This window comes from Cyprinus carpio, chromosome B23 (assembly GCF_018340385.1).
Source record: "Cyprinus carpio isolate SPL01 chromosome B23, ASM1834038v1, whole genome shotgun sequence".
Classification (NCBI taxonomy): Eukaryota; Metazoa; Chordata; class Actinopteri; order Cypriniformes; family Cyprinidae; genus Cyprinus; species Cyprinus carpio.
Genome location: NC_056619.1, coordinates 15,709,823 through 15,725,456, shown reverse-complemented (window position 1 = coordinate 15,725,456; position 15,634 = coordinate 15,709,823). Strand labels below are relative to the sequence as shown.

Sequence of the window (15,634 nt, the reverse complement as noted above, 5' to 3'; positions counted from 1 at the left end):
ATTAGCCTTGATGAATCTCAATGTCAGTCTAGTTGAGGCTGGATGATGTGTAGAATGTGTAGGTGACACTGAGTATGTATCTCTTTCAGAGACAAAGACTTGCAGTCCAGAGGCATTCCAGTGTCCTGGCTCTTACATGTGTATTTCTCAGCGCTGGAAGTGTGACGGGGACAAGGACTGTCCTGATGGTGCAGATGAGGGCATTAAGGCTGGTTGTGGTAAGTTGCAAGAGGAATTGCTTATTTTGTGCCATTGAAATCATTGGAAGAAACTGTTAAGACTGATTTCTGCCTAGTTTCTTTATTTAATCACACTCTTTATTTCTTCCAATTTTTTCTCTCAAGTGTTCAATAAGACCTGTGATGACTCGGAGTTCCAGTGTCAGAATTATCAGTGTATTCCCAAAAACTTCATGTGTGATCATGACATTGACTGCCGCGATGGCTCTGATGAATCGCCCGAGTGTGGTAAGCATGTGGTGTCCATTTTAGTGCATCTTTTAGTGTTATTTTTTATTATTAGTCAAACAGACCCACACAGTGAATCATACATTAAGTCAGATGTTTCTTTCCTGTCATAATGTAGAATATCCCACATGCGGACCGAATGATTTCCGCTGTGCTAATGGCCAGTGCCTGAAGCAGAAGAACTGGGAGTGTGATGGAGAGTTTGACTGTAGAGACCAATCAGATGAAGCTCCCAAAAACCCACTTTGCACAGACTCAGGTGATTATGGTAACCTTAAAGGACAAAAAAAACTCTTTATTTACTTTTCTACTGGCTGTAACAAAGATTAAACCAAACATATTTTTAATTAAACACAACAAATAAATACAACAAAGACACATAACTTTAAGCTGTTTTAATTATTTTTCATCTCATTGATAAATTGTCCATATACCAATAGCTTTTCTGTCACTATTTCTCTTTTTACGCCTTTAATCAAAATATGATCTTGTCTTTGAATGCAAACGTGTGTGAAATTGAAAAGCGCAGGATTATATTACAGTCGTGTGTCTACCAATAAAAGCTTGTGGTAATAAACAGGCTCTTGTGGGTTCTTGGAAGTGTGCCAAGTGTGTAATGTAGTGTGTTAAAGGAGCTTAATTCTGTTCAATTCACTGCTTCATTAGAGCCACAACTTCCTGTGGCAGTATTAATTCTGGATCGCTGACTGGTTTGGAGTGACTTTATGAATATCTGGTTATGGATGACCTCTTACGGCATTAATTGGACTTTTTAAAATCTATTACACCAAGTATAAACGTTCCAAAAGAACCACTGTGTTCTTTGAAGTTCTTTGGAGTTCCATGTAAATGGTACATAAATATGATATTGTTCTCTACCATTGTGTAGGCTATAATATTACCAAATAACACATACAGTAACACACTGATATCCATCGGACCCAGAACAGAAATGTGATAGGTTGTTGTTTTGTTTTTATCCATAGAGAGGCGCTGTAATGACACTGCCTTCCTGTGCACCAATGGCAAGTGTGTGAACGAGACGTTGCTGTGTGACGGTAAAAATGACTGTGGCGACGGCTCTGACGAGAACAACTGCTTCGTCAATGAATGTCTCAACAGTAAGCTAAGCGGCTGCTCACAGCTCTGCGAAGATCTCAAGATCGGCTTCAAGGTGCGTTTATACTTAATACTGCGCGTAATACTTATGCAAATTAATTTCTTGGACATATAACAGTGAATACATGACATGCCTCTTGCCTGGCCCCTGCAGTGCCGGTGTCATCCAGGTTTCCGTCTGAAGCAAGATGGGAAGACGTGTGTGGATGTGGACGAGTGCACCACCACGTACCCCTGTGCCCAGCGTTGCATCAACTCTCATGGTAGCTTCCACTGTCTGTGTGTCGATGGCTTTGTGCCACGTCCCGACGACCCCACCAGCTGCAAATCAACATCTGGTCAGCCCTCTCCCCTTGTTCTATTATGTTCTTGGTTACCCTTTCTCAAAGTCAAGAGTAGACAGTACAGAATGTCATATAAAAATGACATTGCTAGTTAAAATGTTTACAGTTGTTGAGTTTCTGTTTCAAAGTCTGCTTTACTATAAGAGTGTTGCTTACATTTCAGACGAGGAACCTTTCCTTATCTTTGCGAACCGCTACTACCTGCGAAAACTCAACTTGGATGGATCTAACTACACATTGATTAAACAGGTGAGGTGGCTGTCAGCCTAAAGATGTTATTTGTAGACTCTTGCAATTTTCTAATGTTGCTAATTGTCTGTTACTATGTTGTGTGCTGATTTTGTATGTGTTAACAGGGGCTCAATAACGCAGTGGCTCTGGACTATCATTACGCGGAGCAGATGATCTACTGGACTGACGTGACAACACAAGGAAGCATGATCCGTCGCATGAACATCAACGGCAGTAACGTGCAGGTCTGTGTTGTTCTAGAGCCTGCGATTTAATGATTCCCTTATGTTTAAAAATATAATTCTACCTCTGATAAATTTCATTATCTATACCATCTTGTTCTGATTGGCTGTTGGATAGGTGTTGCACAGAACCTCTCTGAGTAACCCTGATGGTCTGGCTGTGGACTGGGTCGGGGGGAACCTGTACTGGTGTGATAAGGGCCGAGACACAATTGAGGTTTCCAAGCTGAACGGAGCTTACAGAAGTGTGCTGGTTAACAGCGGCCTGCGAGAGCCCAGAGCTGTGGCTCTGGATGTGAGGAATGGGTGAGAGTCTAAAATCATTTCCCTAACAGTTCCTGATCTTACGTCATGTATTATATAAGCCAGTCTGACTATCCCAGTAATTGCCAGTCTATTTTCTAGTGCTGTGAGTCTATTAGAATTGTGATCAAATTCATGATATTCTAAATAACTAATGAAATTATTTGAAATTGCATACCAGTATTTTCCTAGAAAATCCTTCAAAGATAATTTGAGTCAGATGAGTGCATTACAAATTTAGCATTTTTTACACACACACACACACACACACCAATGTTATAAATGTAGATAAAATATTTATAAAATAATTATATAAAATACCCTAGTATTTTCTGATTGATGGATCTATGTGACTATGTTGTTGTTGTTTTATATAATTAATTTATACTGGACACGTTATGAGCTTGTTTAACTTTGGTGGTTTATTATTTCCAGGTATCTGTATTGGTCAGACTGGGGTGATGTGCCACATATTGGCCGCATCGGCATGGATGGCACAGATCGCCACATCATCATTCAAGATAAGATCACATGGCCGAACGGCTTGACGCTAGATTTTATTAATGACCGCATCTACTGGGCAGACGCTCGTGAAGACTACATTGCTTTTTCCAGCCTGGATGGATCCAACAGACACATTGGTGAATGCAAACACACACACACACTGCTTATGAGGTCATTTTTCTTCAGGCAGTTAGTTTAGACAAAGGAGTGACCCAGCCTTGATGTCGCCAAAAAATGACATCATAGTGGGTCTGTATTATGTAACGTTACAGTCGATCTATTGTTTCTGAGACAGGCAGTGAGGAGGAGGTTTATTTCCATATGAATTCCTCATATTCAGAAAGCTTACGCAAGAACATGCTAGATCTGTCCTAGATTGAAAGGGTTCGACTTTGAAACCTCACAGTTTCTTTGTGCTGCTAAAGCCAAGAGATGCCCGGAAATCAATATTATCTTACAAACATAATGTAATATGATTCATGCACACTTCTACCACAGTTAATCAAGCAAGTGGGCATGTTTTTGGCCATTGGAAGCCAAATATGGGCAAATATCAAGATCTTGTCTGTCTGTTTTTCTCTCTCTTGTCTTTCTTTCTTTCTTTGTGTATATATACAGGTCCTTCTCAAAAAATTTGCATATTGTGATAAAAGTTCATTATTTTCCATAATGTAATGATAAAATTAAACTTTCATATATTTTAGATTCATTGCACACCAAACTGAAATATTTCAGGTCTTTTATTGTTTTAATACTGATGATTTTGGCATACAGCTCATGAAAACCCAAAATTCCTATCTCAAAAAATTAGCATATCATGAAAAGGTTCTCTAAACGAGCTATTAACCTAATCATCTGAATCAACTAATTAACTCTATAAACACCTGCAAAAGATTCCTGAGGCTTTTAAAAACTCCCAGCCTGGTTCATTACTCAAAACCGCAATAATGGGTAAGACTGCCGACCTGACTGCTGTCCAGAAGGCCATCATTGACACCCTCAAGCGAGAGGGTAAGACACAGAAAGAAATTTCTGAACGAATAGGCTGTTCCCAGAGTGCTGTATCAAGGCACCTCAGTGGGAAGTCTGTGGGAAGGAAAAAGTGTGGCAAAAAACGCTGCACAACGAGAAGAGGTGACCGGACCCTGAGGAAGATTGTGGAGAAGGACCGATTCCAGACCTTGGGGGACCTGCGGAAGCAGTGGACTGAGTCTGGAGTAGAAACATCCAGAGCCACCGTGCACAGGCGTGTGCTTTTGAACCAGAAACAGCGGCAGAAGCTCCTGACCTGGGCTACAGAGAAGGAGCACTGGACTGTTGCTCAGTGGTCCAAAGTACTTTTTTTTTGATGAAAAAGCAAATTTTGCATGTCATTCGGAAATCAAGGTGCCAGAGTCTGGAGGAAGACTGGGGAGAAGCAAATGCCAAAATGCCTGAAGTCCAGTGTCAAGTACCCACAGTCAGTGATGGTCTGGGGTGCCATGTCAGCTGCTGGTGTGTTGGTCCACTGTGTTTTATCAAGGGCAGGGTCAATGCAGCTAGCTATCAGGAGATTTTGGAGCACTTCATGCTTCCATCTGCTGAAAAGCTTTATGGAGATGAAGATTTCGTTTTTCAGCACGACCTGGCACCTGCTCACAGTGCCAAAACCACTGGTAAATGGTTTACTGACCATGGTATTACTGTGCTCAATTGGCCTGCCAACTCTCCTGACCTGAACCCCATAGAGAATCTGTGGGATATTGTGAAGAGAAAGTTGAGAGATGCAAGACCCAACACTCTGGATGAGCTTAAGGCCGCTATCGAAGCATCCTGGGCCTCCATAACACCTCAGCAGTGCCACAGGCTGATTGCCTCATTCCCGACCACCGCATTGAAGCAGTCATTTCTGCAAAAGGATTCCCGACCAAGTATTGAGTGCATAACTGAACATAATTATTTGAAGGTTGACTTTTTTGTATTAAAAAAACACTTTTCTTTTATTGGTCGGGATGAAATATGCTAATTTTTTTGAGATAGGAATTTTGGGGTTTTCATGAGCTGTATGCCAAAAATCATCAGTATTAAAACAATTAAAAAAGACCTGAAATATTCAGTTGGTGTGCAATGAATCTAAAATAAATGAAAGTTAAATTTTTATCATTACATTATGGAAAATAATGAACTTTTATCACAATATGCTAATTTTTTTGAGAAGGACCTGTTATATATATATATATATCATATATTATGTAAACAAAAACTTATTTTGGATGCGATTACATAATAAATATACATAGTACACAACACATATATTATGTAAACAAAAACTTATTTTGGATGCGATTAATCGTTTGACAGCACTAATATATATATATAAAATTATTTTAAAGATAATATTTAAGAATATTTCAGTTTTATTATTAAAATAAAAAGGAAGGTCTTTTCTTAATTAACTGAAATCTGTCTAATAAAAATTAATAAAAAAAATAATTACCATTCATTTAAAAAAAACATAAAAATTCATTAATATGTCACTTATTATTAATTTCAGTGAAGGTCTTTTCTTTCTTTCTTTTTATTTATTTTTTTTTTTTTTTTTCCATAAAAATTAAGATTAATCAAAAAAAAAAAAATCAACATTAATTAAAAATTCCAATTCCACTCTATAAAAATTCTGTTTCTTTTTTTTTTTTAAAGTGAAGTGAAGTTCTAGCTTTATTAAATATGGGTCTTGTGTTCTCTTCCCCACAGTGCTGAATCAAGACATCCCTCATATCTTTGCCATGACTCTATTTGAGGAGTACATCTACTGGACCGACTGGGAGACCAAGTCCATTAACAGAGCTCACAAAACCCTGGGCACCAACAAGACCATGCTGATCAGCACCCTACACAGACCCATGGACATACACATCTATCATCCCTCCAGACAACCTGAGGGTGAGAAGATGCACACATGCTGTAAATAGAAATGTTCCTGCGGTGTTTGATGTGGTTTCTGAGCTTTCTCCTCTCTCATGCTCTTGTGACTGCAGTGTCAGGTCACCCGTGTCAGGAGGATAATGGTGGCTGCAGTAACCTGTGTTTGCTCTCACCTGGAGGAGGCTACAAGTGTGCCTGTCCCACCAACTTCTATTTGGCTGCTGATGGAAAACAGTGCTTGTCCAACTGTACAGCCAGTCAGGTGTGTGTAATTTTGGCACAAATAAGCAAACATTTTCTTGAAATGCAGAATGCCAGCTCATTTTACTTTTGATATTCATTATTCTTAATGGTGGTTCTTATTTGATTCGCATTATAAAGGTACTGAAAGTGCTAACACATTAACTACAAAAGTAAAAGTGAGATTTATCAAAGTGTTTCAACATTATGTCAGTGTTTATTGTACTGCCATTAATTTATGATGATTTTAAATAAGAAAAAGAATGTAGTAGTATTTCTTTATTTCTTAACTAAATAGATTAACAACACGTTAGCAGTCATAATAAATACTTTTAAAAGAATAAAGAATTTTTTTTTTAATTTACAGCATAGTAGTATTATTATTATATAATTAAAAATACAACTGAAAAATAGATATATAATTAAAAATACAACTGAAAAATAGATAAAAATTAAAAATACAACTGAAAAATAGATATATAAATGGAAAAAATTAACTAAAACAAAAATTTGAAATTTGAAAAATTTAATTTGAAGTACTAATATTACTAAAACAGGTAATAAAAATGAATAAATATTTATTTGCATTATAAATATTTATAATATTATAATAGAAGTTTTTTTTTATTATTACAAAAACACAACAAAACGACTAAAAATGAAAACTGAAAATAGAAAAACGTCAACATTTTTATGAACACTGTAATATACCAATAATATTAAAGTAACTCTAAAATAACACTGCAATACAAAAAACAATAAAAAATAATATTACTTCTTTTTTTTCTTTTTTTTTTTTTTTTGCATTTTGGTAATGAGAAGTAGAGTTAGAAATTGTGTATTCAGAAGTAAAAATGAAAATGTCACCATGCAAAAAACCTAACTGTACTAAAAAGCATTTTTTTTCTTGTGATTTTGGGGTGCATTACCTGGACATGTTCTTGTCAGAAATGACGCTCAACTAATTGTCTGTGCTCTCTCTTCTTTCTCTCTGACTGTAGTTTGTCTGCAAGAATGATAAGTGCATTCCCTTCTGGTGGAAGTGTGATACTGAGGATGACTGTGGAGACCGCTCAGATGAACCTGCAGATTGCCGTAAGTATAAGGGCTTTAACTGTGAGAGACACCATGGACACCCAAACATCCATAACATTCTCATACTCTCTGTTCTTGGGTTTTAGCCGAGTTTAAATGCAGACCAGGCCAGTTCCAGTGTGGCACAGGTCTCTGCACCAACCCAGCTTATATCTGTGATGGAGACAACGACTGCCAGGACAACTCTGATGAAGCCAACTGTGGTATGATGTCCAAGCAATTGTGTAGGACTGAAATAATCATCTTTAGGACAGATGTTTAATGAACACTCATTTTTGTCCTCGTTCAGACATCCACGTTTGCCTGCCCAGTCAGTTTAAGTGCTCGCATCCTAGTCGCTGTATCCCTGGAATCTTGCGTTGTAACGGTCAGAACAACTGCGGCCAGGGAGAAGATGAAAAGGACTGTCGTAAGTCTAGTCCTATATCTCTCTTTAATTGAAAAATGTGATGTTTTGATATTTACACTATGTATGATGCTGTTTTCTGATGAGCTGATTGGCTGAGTGTCGTCGTGTTTTCTTGTAGCTGAGGTGACCTGTGCTCCTAACCAGTTCCAGTGTGCCATCACCAAACGCTGTATACCACGAACAACTGGGTGTGCGATGATGAGATAGACTGTTTTGTCTTCTAGGGAGATAGAACAAACTGCGACTGCCAGGGGAACAAGGGACGTGTCCGACGAAATATCTCTCTTTAAACTGCAGTAAGGAAACTAAATATTTACACCACAATGTATACCACGAGTCTGGGTGTGCGATAGAGACTACTTTTCTTGTAGCTGAGGTGACCTGTGCTCCTAACCAGTTCCAGTGTGCCATCACCAAACGCTGTATACCACGAGTCTGGGTGTGCGATAGAGACTACGACTGTGTGGACGAATCCGACGAACCGGCCAACTGCAGTAAGGAAATAAAAAACAACAATACATTGACTTCTAAAGCCACTTTTTTTTCTTAATTTGGTGGAAAATATTGATATTGCTCATGCATTATTTTGACTGCTTTGATTAGACTGCTTTTTTATATCAGCAAACCTATATATATATATATATATAAGAGAAATATTTATATATATGTATTAATTTTTACATTTGATTTATATTAAGCATATATATTCCATATTTATATCTGAAATCTATACATGTATGTGTGTGTCTTTAAACATATATATACACTGTACACACACACATTATGTAAACACAAACTTTTATTTTGGATTGAATTATTCGCAATTAATCGATTTGACAGCCCTACTTATGTCCATTAATAGTTTCTTTACCTAGTTTTAACTGATTTTATCTTGTTCTTGTTACAAAAATTGCCTTTGATTATAATATGACATAAATAACCAAATAAATGAAATGAATAAACGACTGACAGTCCTGATTAAAGCTGTTTGTGTTTTCTGCAGCTCAGATGAAGTGCGGTGTGGATGAGTTCCGCTGTAAGGACTCGGGCCGCTGTATCCCGTCCCGTTGGACATGTGATGGAGAGGACGATTGTGGAGATGGCTCAGATGAACCCAAAGAGGAGTGTGGTGCGACAGCCTTTATTTTCTCTATTTATACCTCAAAAAATGTTGATTTGTCGGGGAAGTGAATACAAATGATTCATTTTATTCTCAATATTTTAGTGAATAATTACATCGTATTTTCTTGAGGTAGATGAGAGAACATGTGAGCCGTACCAGTTCCGCTGTAAGAACAACCGCTGCGTGCCGGGCCGCTGGCAGTGTGACTATGACAATGACTGTGGCGATAACTCAGATGAGGAGAAGTGCGGTATGTATCTCAACTGACAGTGACCTTAGCATTCCTGCTTCCTGTTCGCACACCTGAGACTGCATGTATGCCAGTTATAGTAGTGAATCTAGTGCTTTATTATTATTATTTGTGACCGTCACATATGTCTGTGGGAGGCATTGTGGGTATTTGTCCTATGTCATGGCTCACTCACATTGCTCACTGATGCATCTCACTTCATGTTGTCTCTATTCTTCATTTCACACTGACCCATTGGCTTGACTCAGAGGTAGGTCTCTCCTCCCTCCAAACCACCTACCTATCCCTGGCTCCCTTTCCTTCTCCTCTCTTCTCATCTCCCCATGATTCCATTCATGTTTGTGACACAAGTGGCCAATTGCAGCTTCTGCTCCCTAGTGGAGAAATGATATAGTTCATTTTCCTCCTCGAAATTAAATAGTGAAGCTTCTAGCAGTGAACATTTCTGTTCATACGTTCAGATCTTGAAACTTGAATACAGTTTGTTTTGTTTACTGTGGTTTTGTTGTCTTTAAAATGAAAGTGTTTACAATGATTCTGAACTAAGTAGTAGGGTTCCAATATTTATCATCGTACTGTGTATGTTTATTATGTATATATAAATACACACATATGTATATACACACACACACATATATATATATATATATATATATATATATATATACATATATAATTGATCATCATTTGGGAAACCTGAATGTGTTGGTAATTTTTCTCACTCTCTAAGCTGGACCTATAGGCCTTGTCTCGAAATTTGTCCCTTTCTTTCCTCCTGTTTTCCTTGTAGTTGTTGTAGTTATTGCGCTGTCTGTTTTTTCTTCAATATTAACATTTATGTCTCTCTTTTCCTACCAGTGCCGCGTCAGTGCTCTGAAAGTGAGTTTGCCTGCACTAATGGCCGTTGTATTGCTGGGAGGTGGAAGTGTGATGGAGATCACGACTGTTCAGATGGATCTGATGAGGTACTGCAGTTCACTGGCCTGCTGCACCATCTCATATAAATTGGGTATAGCCAGTCTATAAACTGCAATTATCAAGGGGCCATGTATTCAAAGCTTAAATGCAATGTTCCTCCATTTCCTCAAAATGAAGTTCCTAGCGAACCAAGTGTTTCTTCCTGAATTATATGGAAAACTTTGTCATTAGTTTGAACACACTTCACATATTTGTATTTCTCATGATTTCATTTTTTTATTTTTATTTTTTTGTAGACAAAAATAAATTCTGCATATTAATTTCTTTACAAATTTAAGCATTTTAAAGGAATGGTTCACCCAAAAATGAACATTTACTGAAAATGTACACACCTTCAGGCCAAGATGTAAATGAGTTTGTTTCAGCGTCAGAACAGATTTGGAGAAATTTACATTTTACATCACATTGCTCAGCAATGGGTCATCTTTAGTGAATGGGTGCAAACAGCTGAATTTATATATAAGACATTTGTGACTGTCGCTTTCAGCTAAAATGTGAGCTTAGAAATATAAATATAGTTTAGGTTTCTTTAGCTGGTTGGTTTTTGTGGTTATTAAACTCATTACATATATCATTGTGTCTCACAGCATGGCTGTGATCTGAAGTGTGAGGAGGATCAGTTCCAGTGTAAGAATGGTCACTGTATCCCGCTTCGCTGGCGCTGTGACGCTGATGCTGACTGCATTGATGGCAGTGATGAAGAGAGTTGTGATATTTCTGGTGAGAATGCATGTCTGCTTCTTTCTGAAATGGGCTAATTTATGTGTCAAATGTCCTTTTTAAAATACAATCTCATGTTTTTTTTGCTGTCTTTTAGTGGCGCGGCACTGCCCCCATGATGAGTTCCAGTGTAATAACACTCTGTGTAAGCCGCTGTCCTGGAAGTGTGATGGGGAGGATGACTGTGGAGATAACTCTGATGAGAACCCTGAGGAATGCAGTAAGAACTCACACACACACACACACACACACACACACACAGTTGAATTGTAATAAAAATGATAAAATATTTACAATTCATTTGCAATGTTTTGTTGGTGATGAATAGAAAAATAACATTAATAGATGGCAAGCTCAAAATGTAAACTTCTTCCTTTCTATAATTCAGGAAACTTCCAGTGCCCACCCACTAGAAATTTCCGTTGTCAGAATAATCGCGTATGTCTCTGGAGTGGCAAGCGCTGTGATGGTGTGGACAACTGCGGAGACAATTCAGATGAGACCAACTGTGGTGAGTCTTCTGCTCTGACGTACCTCAGTGATTTTATATCAGACTCACTGAGTGTTTTCATGACCTGTGCGACATGGTTCATGTTTATATAGGAGACCACACATCCACATGCGATAAAGACCAGTTCAAGTGCAGCAATGGCAAATGCATCAGTGCCAACCTGCGGTGCAACTTCTTTAATGACTGTGAAGATTACGGATCAGATGAGATTGGCTGCAAGACAGGTAAGATGCTGCCATCTGTATAGTACACATCTATATTTAATCATTTCTCATTTTGCCAGTGTCCATCACTGTGGATAAAATCTGCCTTGATTTTATAGTTTGTTATTTAGAAAGGGCTCTTAAATCCTGATTGGATTGACTTCATGTGTCTGTCTGTGTGTTTGTAGACACCGTTCTGAATGACTGTAAGAGTAACAAATCTCTATGTGGAGATGGCGATGAGGCTCACTGCATTTCCAACGGCACAGACACATTCTGCTCCTGCAAACAGGGTTTCCAGAGCGTTGGACACAACACCTGTGAAGGTACTTAGCCTTCCGTCTTAAAATGGCTTACGACTTTCTTTTTATGTCAGTGAAGGTTATCACCACCTGCAAATTAACTTTTGGTAAATTGTTTTCTCTTTTTAGATAAGAATGAGTGCAAGCAGTTTGGTATGTGTTCTCACATATGTAACAACACCAAGGGCTCCTACAAGTGCAGCTGCCACAAATACTTCACCAGGATTAACAACACATGCAAGGCTGACAGTATGTGCTGACTGTATTCTTTAAATCACTTTGCCTTAAGAGTTGTGCATGCTCTCCAATGGATTCACCTATCGAAAACTTTTTTGTGTGTATCTGCAGGTCAAAACATTAGTAAACAGGTCCTCTACATTGCGGATGACAACGAGATCCGCAGTCTAAATCTTGATATGCGCAAGTGGGTTTATGAGCAGACATTCCAGGGCGACGCCAACGTGCGCATCGATGCCATGGACTTGCACGTCAAGACCAACCGCATTTTCTGGACCAATTGGCACACGTCTGGCATTTCCTGCTTCCAGCTGCCCTCTCCATCCTCACCATCAGGTCCTACGTCTAACTCTCACCGCAACACAAGGCAGAGCGAGGGCAGTGTCACCAACCTCGATGTAAGTCAAGAGATTCAGTGTTCATTATTAAGCTTCGTGTTTGCAATACCTTTTCTGAATTTTCCCTGTCTCCTCTTTAGATTCCAGGTTTGAAGATGCCACGTGGAATCGCGGTAGACTGGGTGGCTGGTAACCTCTACTGGACCGATTCGGGACGTGATGTGATCGAGGTTGCTCAGATTTCAGGCCAGCACAGGAAGACGCTGATTTCTGGCATGATTGATGAGCCTTATGCTATTGTAGTGGATCCTCAGAGAGGGTAAGAAGCATATGCTGTACTGCATGTTTTCGTAATTCTGCAGTAGAACCGCTTCAAATAGATCATTTTTGTTTCATATATCAGAACCATGTACTGGACTGATTGGGGGAATCATCCAAAGATTGAGACGGCAGCCATGGATGGGACACTCAGACAAACCCTGGTCCATGAGAACATCCAATGGCCTACAGGTCTTACCAGCGTAATGCTGCTTTTAACCATTTGTATCCTTGATATTAATTCACTGTATTCAATTAAATCTATCTGTTAATGCATGCATCTTCTCTAAAACAGGTCTTGCAGTGGACTACTTCAATGAGCGTCTGTACTGGGCAGATGTCAAGCTTTCTATGATTGGCAGTGTGCGTTTAGATGGCTCTGACCCAGTTGTGGCTGTATCCAACATCAAAAACAGTTCAGTAATGCTATTATGCTCTGGAATTAAAGCTTATCCTTGACTGTAACTGCTAAAATGTATATTTAGCTATAATATAATATACACTACCGTTCAAACGTTTGGTTTTTTGGAATACTCACCAAGGCTACCATTTATATGGTTAAAGAAACTGTACAAAACAGTAATATTTTAAACATTAATAAGCTTCTCTTAATTTCTTACAGACCTCCTCCACCCCTTCAGCATTGATATCTTTGAGGATTACATTTATGGTGTTACCTACACCAATAACTTTGTCTTCCGGGTTAACAAGTTTGGCAAAGGTCAGGCAGAGAATCTGACCACTGGCATCAACCACGCAACTGACATAGTCCTATATCACCGCTACAAACAGCCTGAGAGTGAGTGTCTGTGTGAAAGTGTGTGTGGTTTGGACACATTTTTTAGGGTCTGACTGCGCATTTAAGTGTTTTTTCTCTGCAATCTAAAACTTGTCTCTTTTTTTTTTTTCTTTTTTTAAAGTGACTAACCCATGTGATAGGAAGAAGTGTGAATGGTTGTGTTTACTCAGTCCCAGTGGGCCAGTGTGCACCTGCCCTAATGACCACATCCCTGACAACGGTACCTGTACGGAGGTGCCACCAGCGACCCAGTCCCCCTTCAGTAAGACCCTGCTTTCACACTATATCCTAATTCATTTTATACCACAGCCAGAACAATGCTGAAGCTACTTATTACACTGAAATATAGAAGAAAAAACATTTTACATGGTAAATATTGTGCATATGCAATTTTTTGAGCTTGATTGAATGCATTTATGATATTTAATAAAATATTTTTCTGATGCTTCATGAGCATAAATTCATTTGTTAGGCATTTCTCAACATGATTAAATTATAAAACTTGCGATGTTCATTCAGAAAGTCATCTTTAACATATTTTTCCTTTAGCTCCTACATGTAATCGTCAGTGCCAGAATGGTGGCAGCTGTTTCCTCAATGCATGGAACCACCCCAAATGTCGCTGTCCCACCAGTTACAGTGGAGAACGCTGTGAAATCAACCAGTGCAGAGACTACTGTCAGAACGGAGGAACCTGCTCCCCTTCACTCACAGGTACACACACTCACAGACACATTGTGCCTTTGTGGCCAAGGTTCTGCACATTTATCTTTATAGCTACATCCGCAACACTTTCTGTTTCCTCTTTTCAGGTGCTCCTACCTGCCGCTGTCAGACTGGCTTCACTGGCCCCAAATGTAACCTGCATGTTTGCAACAACTACTGCCAGAATGGGGGCAACTGCACTGTCAACCAGGGCAACCAGCCAACCTGCCGTTGTCCAAAGGGCTTCTTGGGTGACCAGTGCCAGTACAGTGAGTTTAACTACTAGTCACCTTAAATAGAGGGTTCAGTCTTTTCTAAAGTTTCCATTGTCTTAATGTTTTTTTATTAGCTGTTTGCATCTAAACAGAAGTCTTGCTAGTAAACAAAGTCAAATAAGCACTGGGAATCAATCTGTGCAGGTCATTGTGAGGACTTCTGTAAGAATGGAGGTACTTGTATGGAGATGATGAATGGCACTAAACATTGCCAGTGTTCTGAGTCATACTTTGGTCCACAATGTGAGCTGAGCAAGTGTGAATACTGTGGCACGGGCAAGTGTGAAGTGCTAGGCAGCAGGATAACGTGCAAGTATGTACCAGCACATTCAACTCACTTGGCTTTTATAGTCTACCAACATTAAGCCTTAGCTTGTTTGAAATAAGGCGTCATATAAATATGGATCAGTTGTGTGCTGTTTTTGTGGGTGCTATGATAATTTATGTTCTTCTGTGTAGATGCGCTAATGACATCCAGCGGCCTACGTGCTACACCTGTGGTGACTTCTGCATCGAGGGCCAGTGCTCTATAGACCCTCATACTATGCTGCCACAGTGCAGGTAAAGAGCTGTATAAAAGAAATTGCTTTTATGTCCTTGCAAATGTTTTGTTGGCAAAAAGAAAAAACACCAATAGATAAAATACACATAAAATGGAACATTAGACTGCAAATAAAATATAGAAAATAGAAAACAAAAATAGGCCTAGGACTGAACCTTGTGGTACCCCAGAAAAAGATAATCTACCTGAATGTCCTGAATTCTGTACTTGAGATAGCTGACGAACTTGTCTATATAGCATGATCTTAAAAACCTATAATAACATGATTCTGTGTAAGGATTGCCAGTAATGTAAAGTGTGTGTGTGTTATGTAGGTGTCACACCGGCTGGTCAGGTTTCCGCTGTGAGCTCAATGTCGCCCCTGTTCAAAACTCAGACTCTGGAAGTAAGTGCCAGCATTTCTCTCATCTCTCTTTACATATATCTCAGATTCATATTCAGTTTAGGTTAGTTTG

At 39.0% G+C, this 15,634-nt stretch overlaps 1 protein-coding gene across 2 annotated transcripts in view; it reads left to right on the top strand.

Moving 5' to 3' along the window:
• Positions 1-15,634, top strand: part of LOC109071622 (low-density lipoprotein receptor-related protein 1-like) — a 119,774-nt gene that overhangs the window by 99,121 nt on the left and 5,019 nt on the right. For both annotated transcript variants that reach the window (XM_042751412.1, XM_042751411.1), the window contains exons 52-86: positions 90-218; positions 345-467; positions 586-726; positions 1,454-1,641; positions 1,741-1,924; positions 2,094-2,179; positions 2,287-2,406; positions 2,522-2,709; positions 3,142-3,347; positions 5,944-6,132; positions 6,228-6,376; positions 7,356-7,449; positions 7,536-7,652; positions 7,739-7,858; positions 8,230-8,352; positions 8,862-8,987; positions 9,115-9,231; positions 10,090-10,196; positions 10,797-10,929; positions 11,027-11,149; positions 11,318-11,440; positions 11,533-11,664; positions 11,832-11,969; positions 12,075-12,194; positions 12,294-12,580; positions 12,661-12,839; positions 12,924-13,030; positions 13,134-13,253; positions 13,461-13,637; positions 13,759-13,899; positions 14,187-14,351; positions 14,450-14,611; positions 14,762-14,930; positions 15,077-15,178; positions 15,494-15,564. In XM_042751412.1, the coding sequence (XP_042607346.1) occupies positions 90-218; positions 345-467; positions 586-726; positions 1,454-1,641; positions 1,741-1,924; positions 2,094-2,179; positions 2,287-2,406; positions 2,522-2,709; positions 3,142-3,347; positions 5,944-6,132; positions 6,228-6,376; positions 7,356-7,449; positions 7,536-7,652; positions 7,739-7,858; positions 8,230-8,352; positions 8,862-8,987; positions 9,115-9,231; positions 10,090-10,196; positions 10,797-10,929; positions 11,027-11,149; positions 11,318-11,440; positions 11,533-11,664; positions 11,832-11,969; positions 12,075-12,194; positions 12,294-12,580; positions 12,661-12,839; positions 12,924-13,030; positions 13,134-13,253; positions 13,461-13,637; positions 13,759-13,899; positions 14,187-14,351; positions 14,450-14,611; positions 14,762-14,930; positions 15,077-15,178; positions 15,494-15,564 (4,956 nt within the window). The remainder of the gene's footprint in view (positions 1-89; positions 219-344; positions 468-585; positions 727-1,453; positions 1,642-1,740; positions 1,925-2,093; positions 2,180-2,286; positions 2,407-2,521; positions 2,710-3,141; positions 3,348-5,943; positions 6,133-6,227; positions 6,377-7,355; positions 7,450-7,535; positions 7,653-7,738; positions 7,859-8,229; positions 8,353-8,861; positions 8,988-9,114; positions 9,232-10,089; positions 10,197-10,796; positions 10,930-11,026; positions 11,150-11,317; positions 11,441-11,532; positions 11,665-11,831; positions 11,970-12,074; positions 12,195-12,293; positions 12,581-12,660; positions 12,840-12,923; positions 13,031-13,133; positions 13,254-13,460; positions 13,638-13,758; positions 13,900-14,186; positions 14,352-14,449; positions 14,612-14,761; positions 14,931-15,076; positions 15,179-15,493; positions 15,565-15,634) is intronic.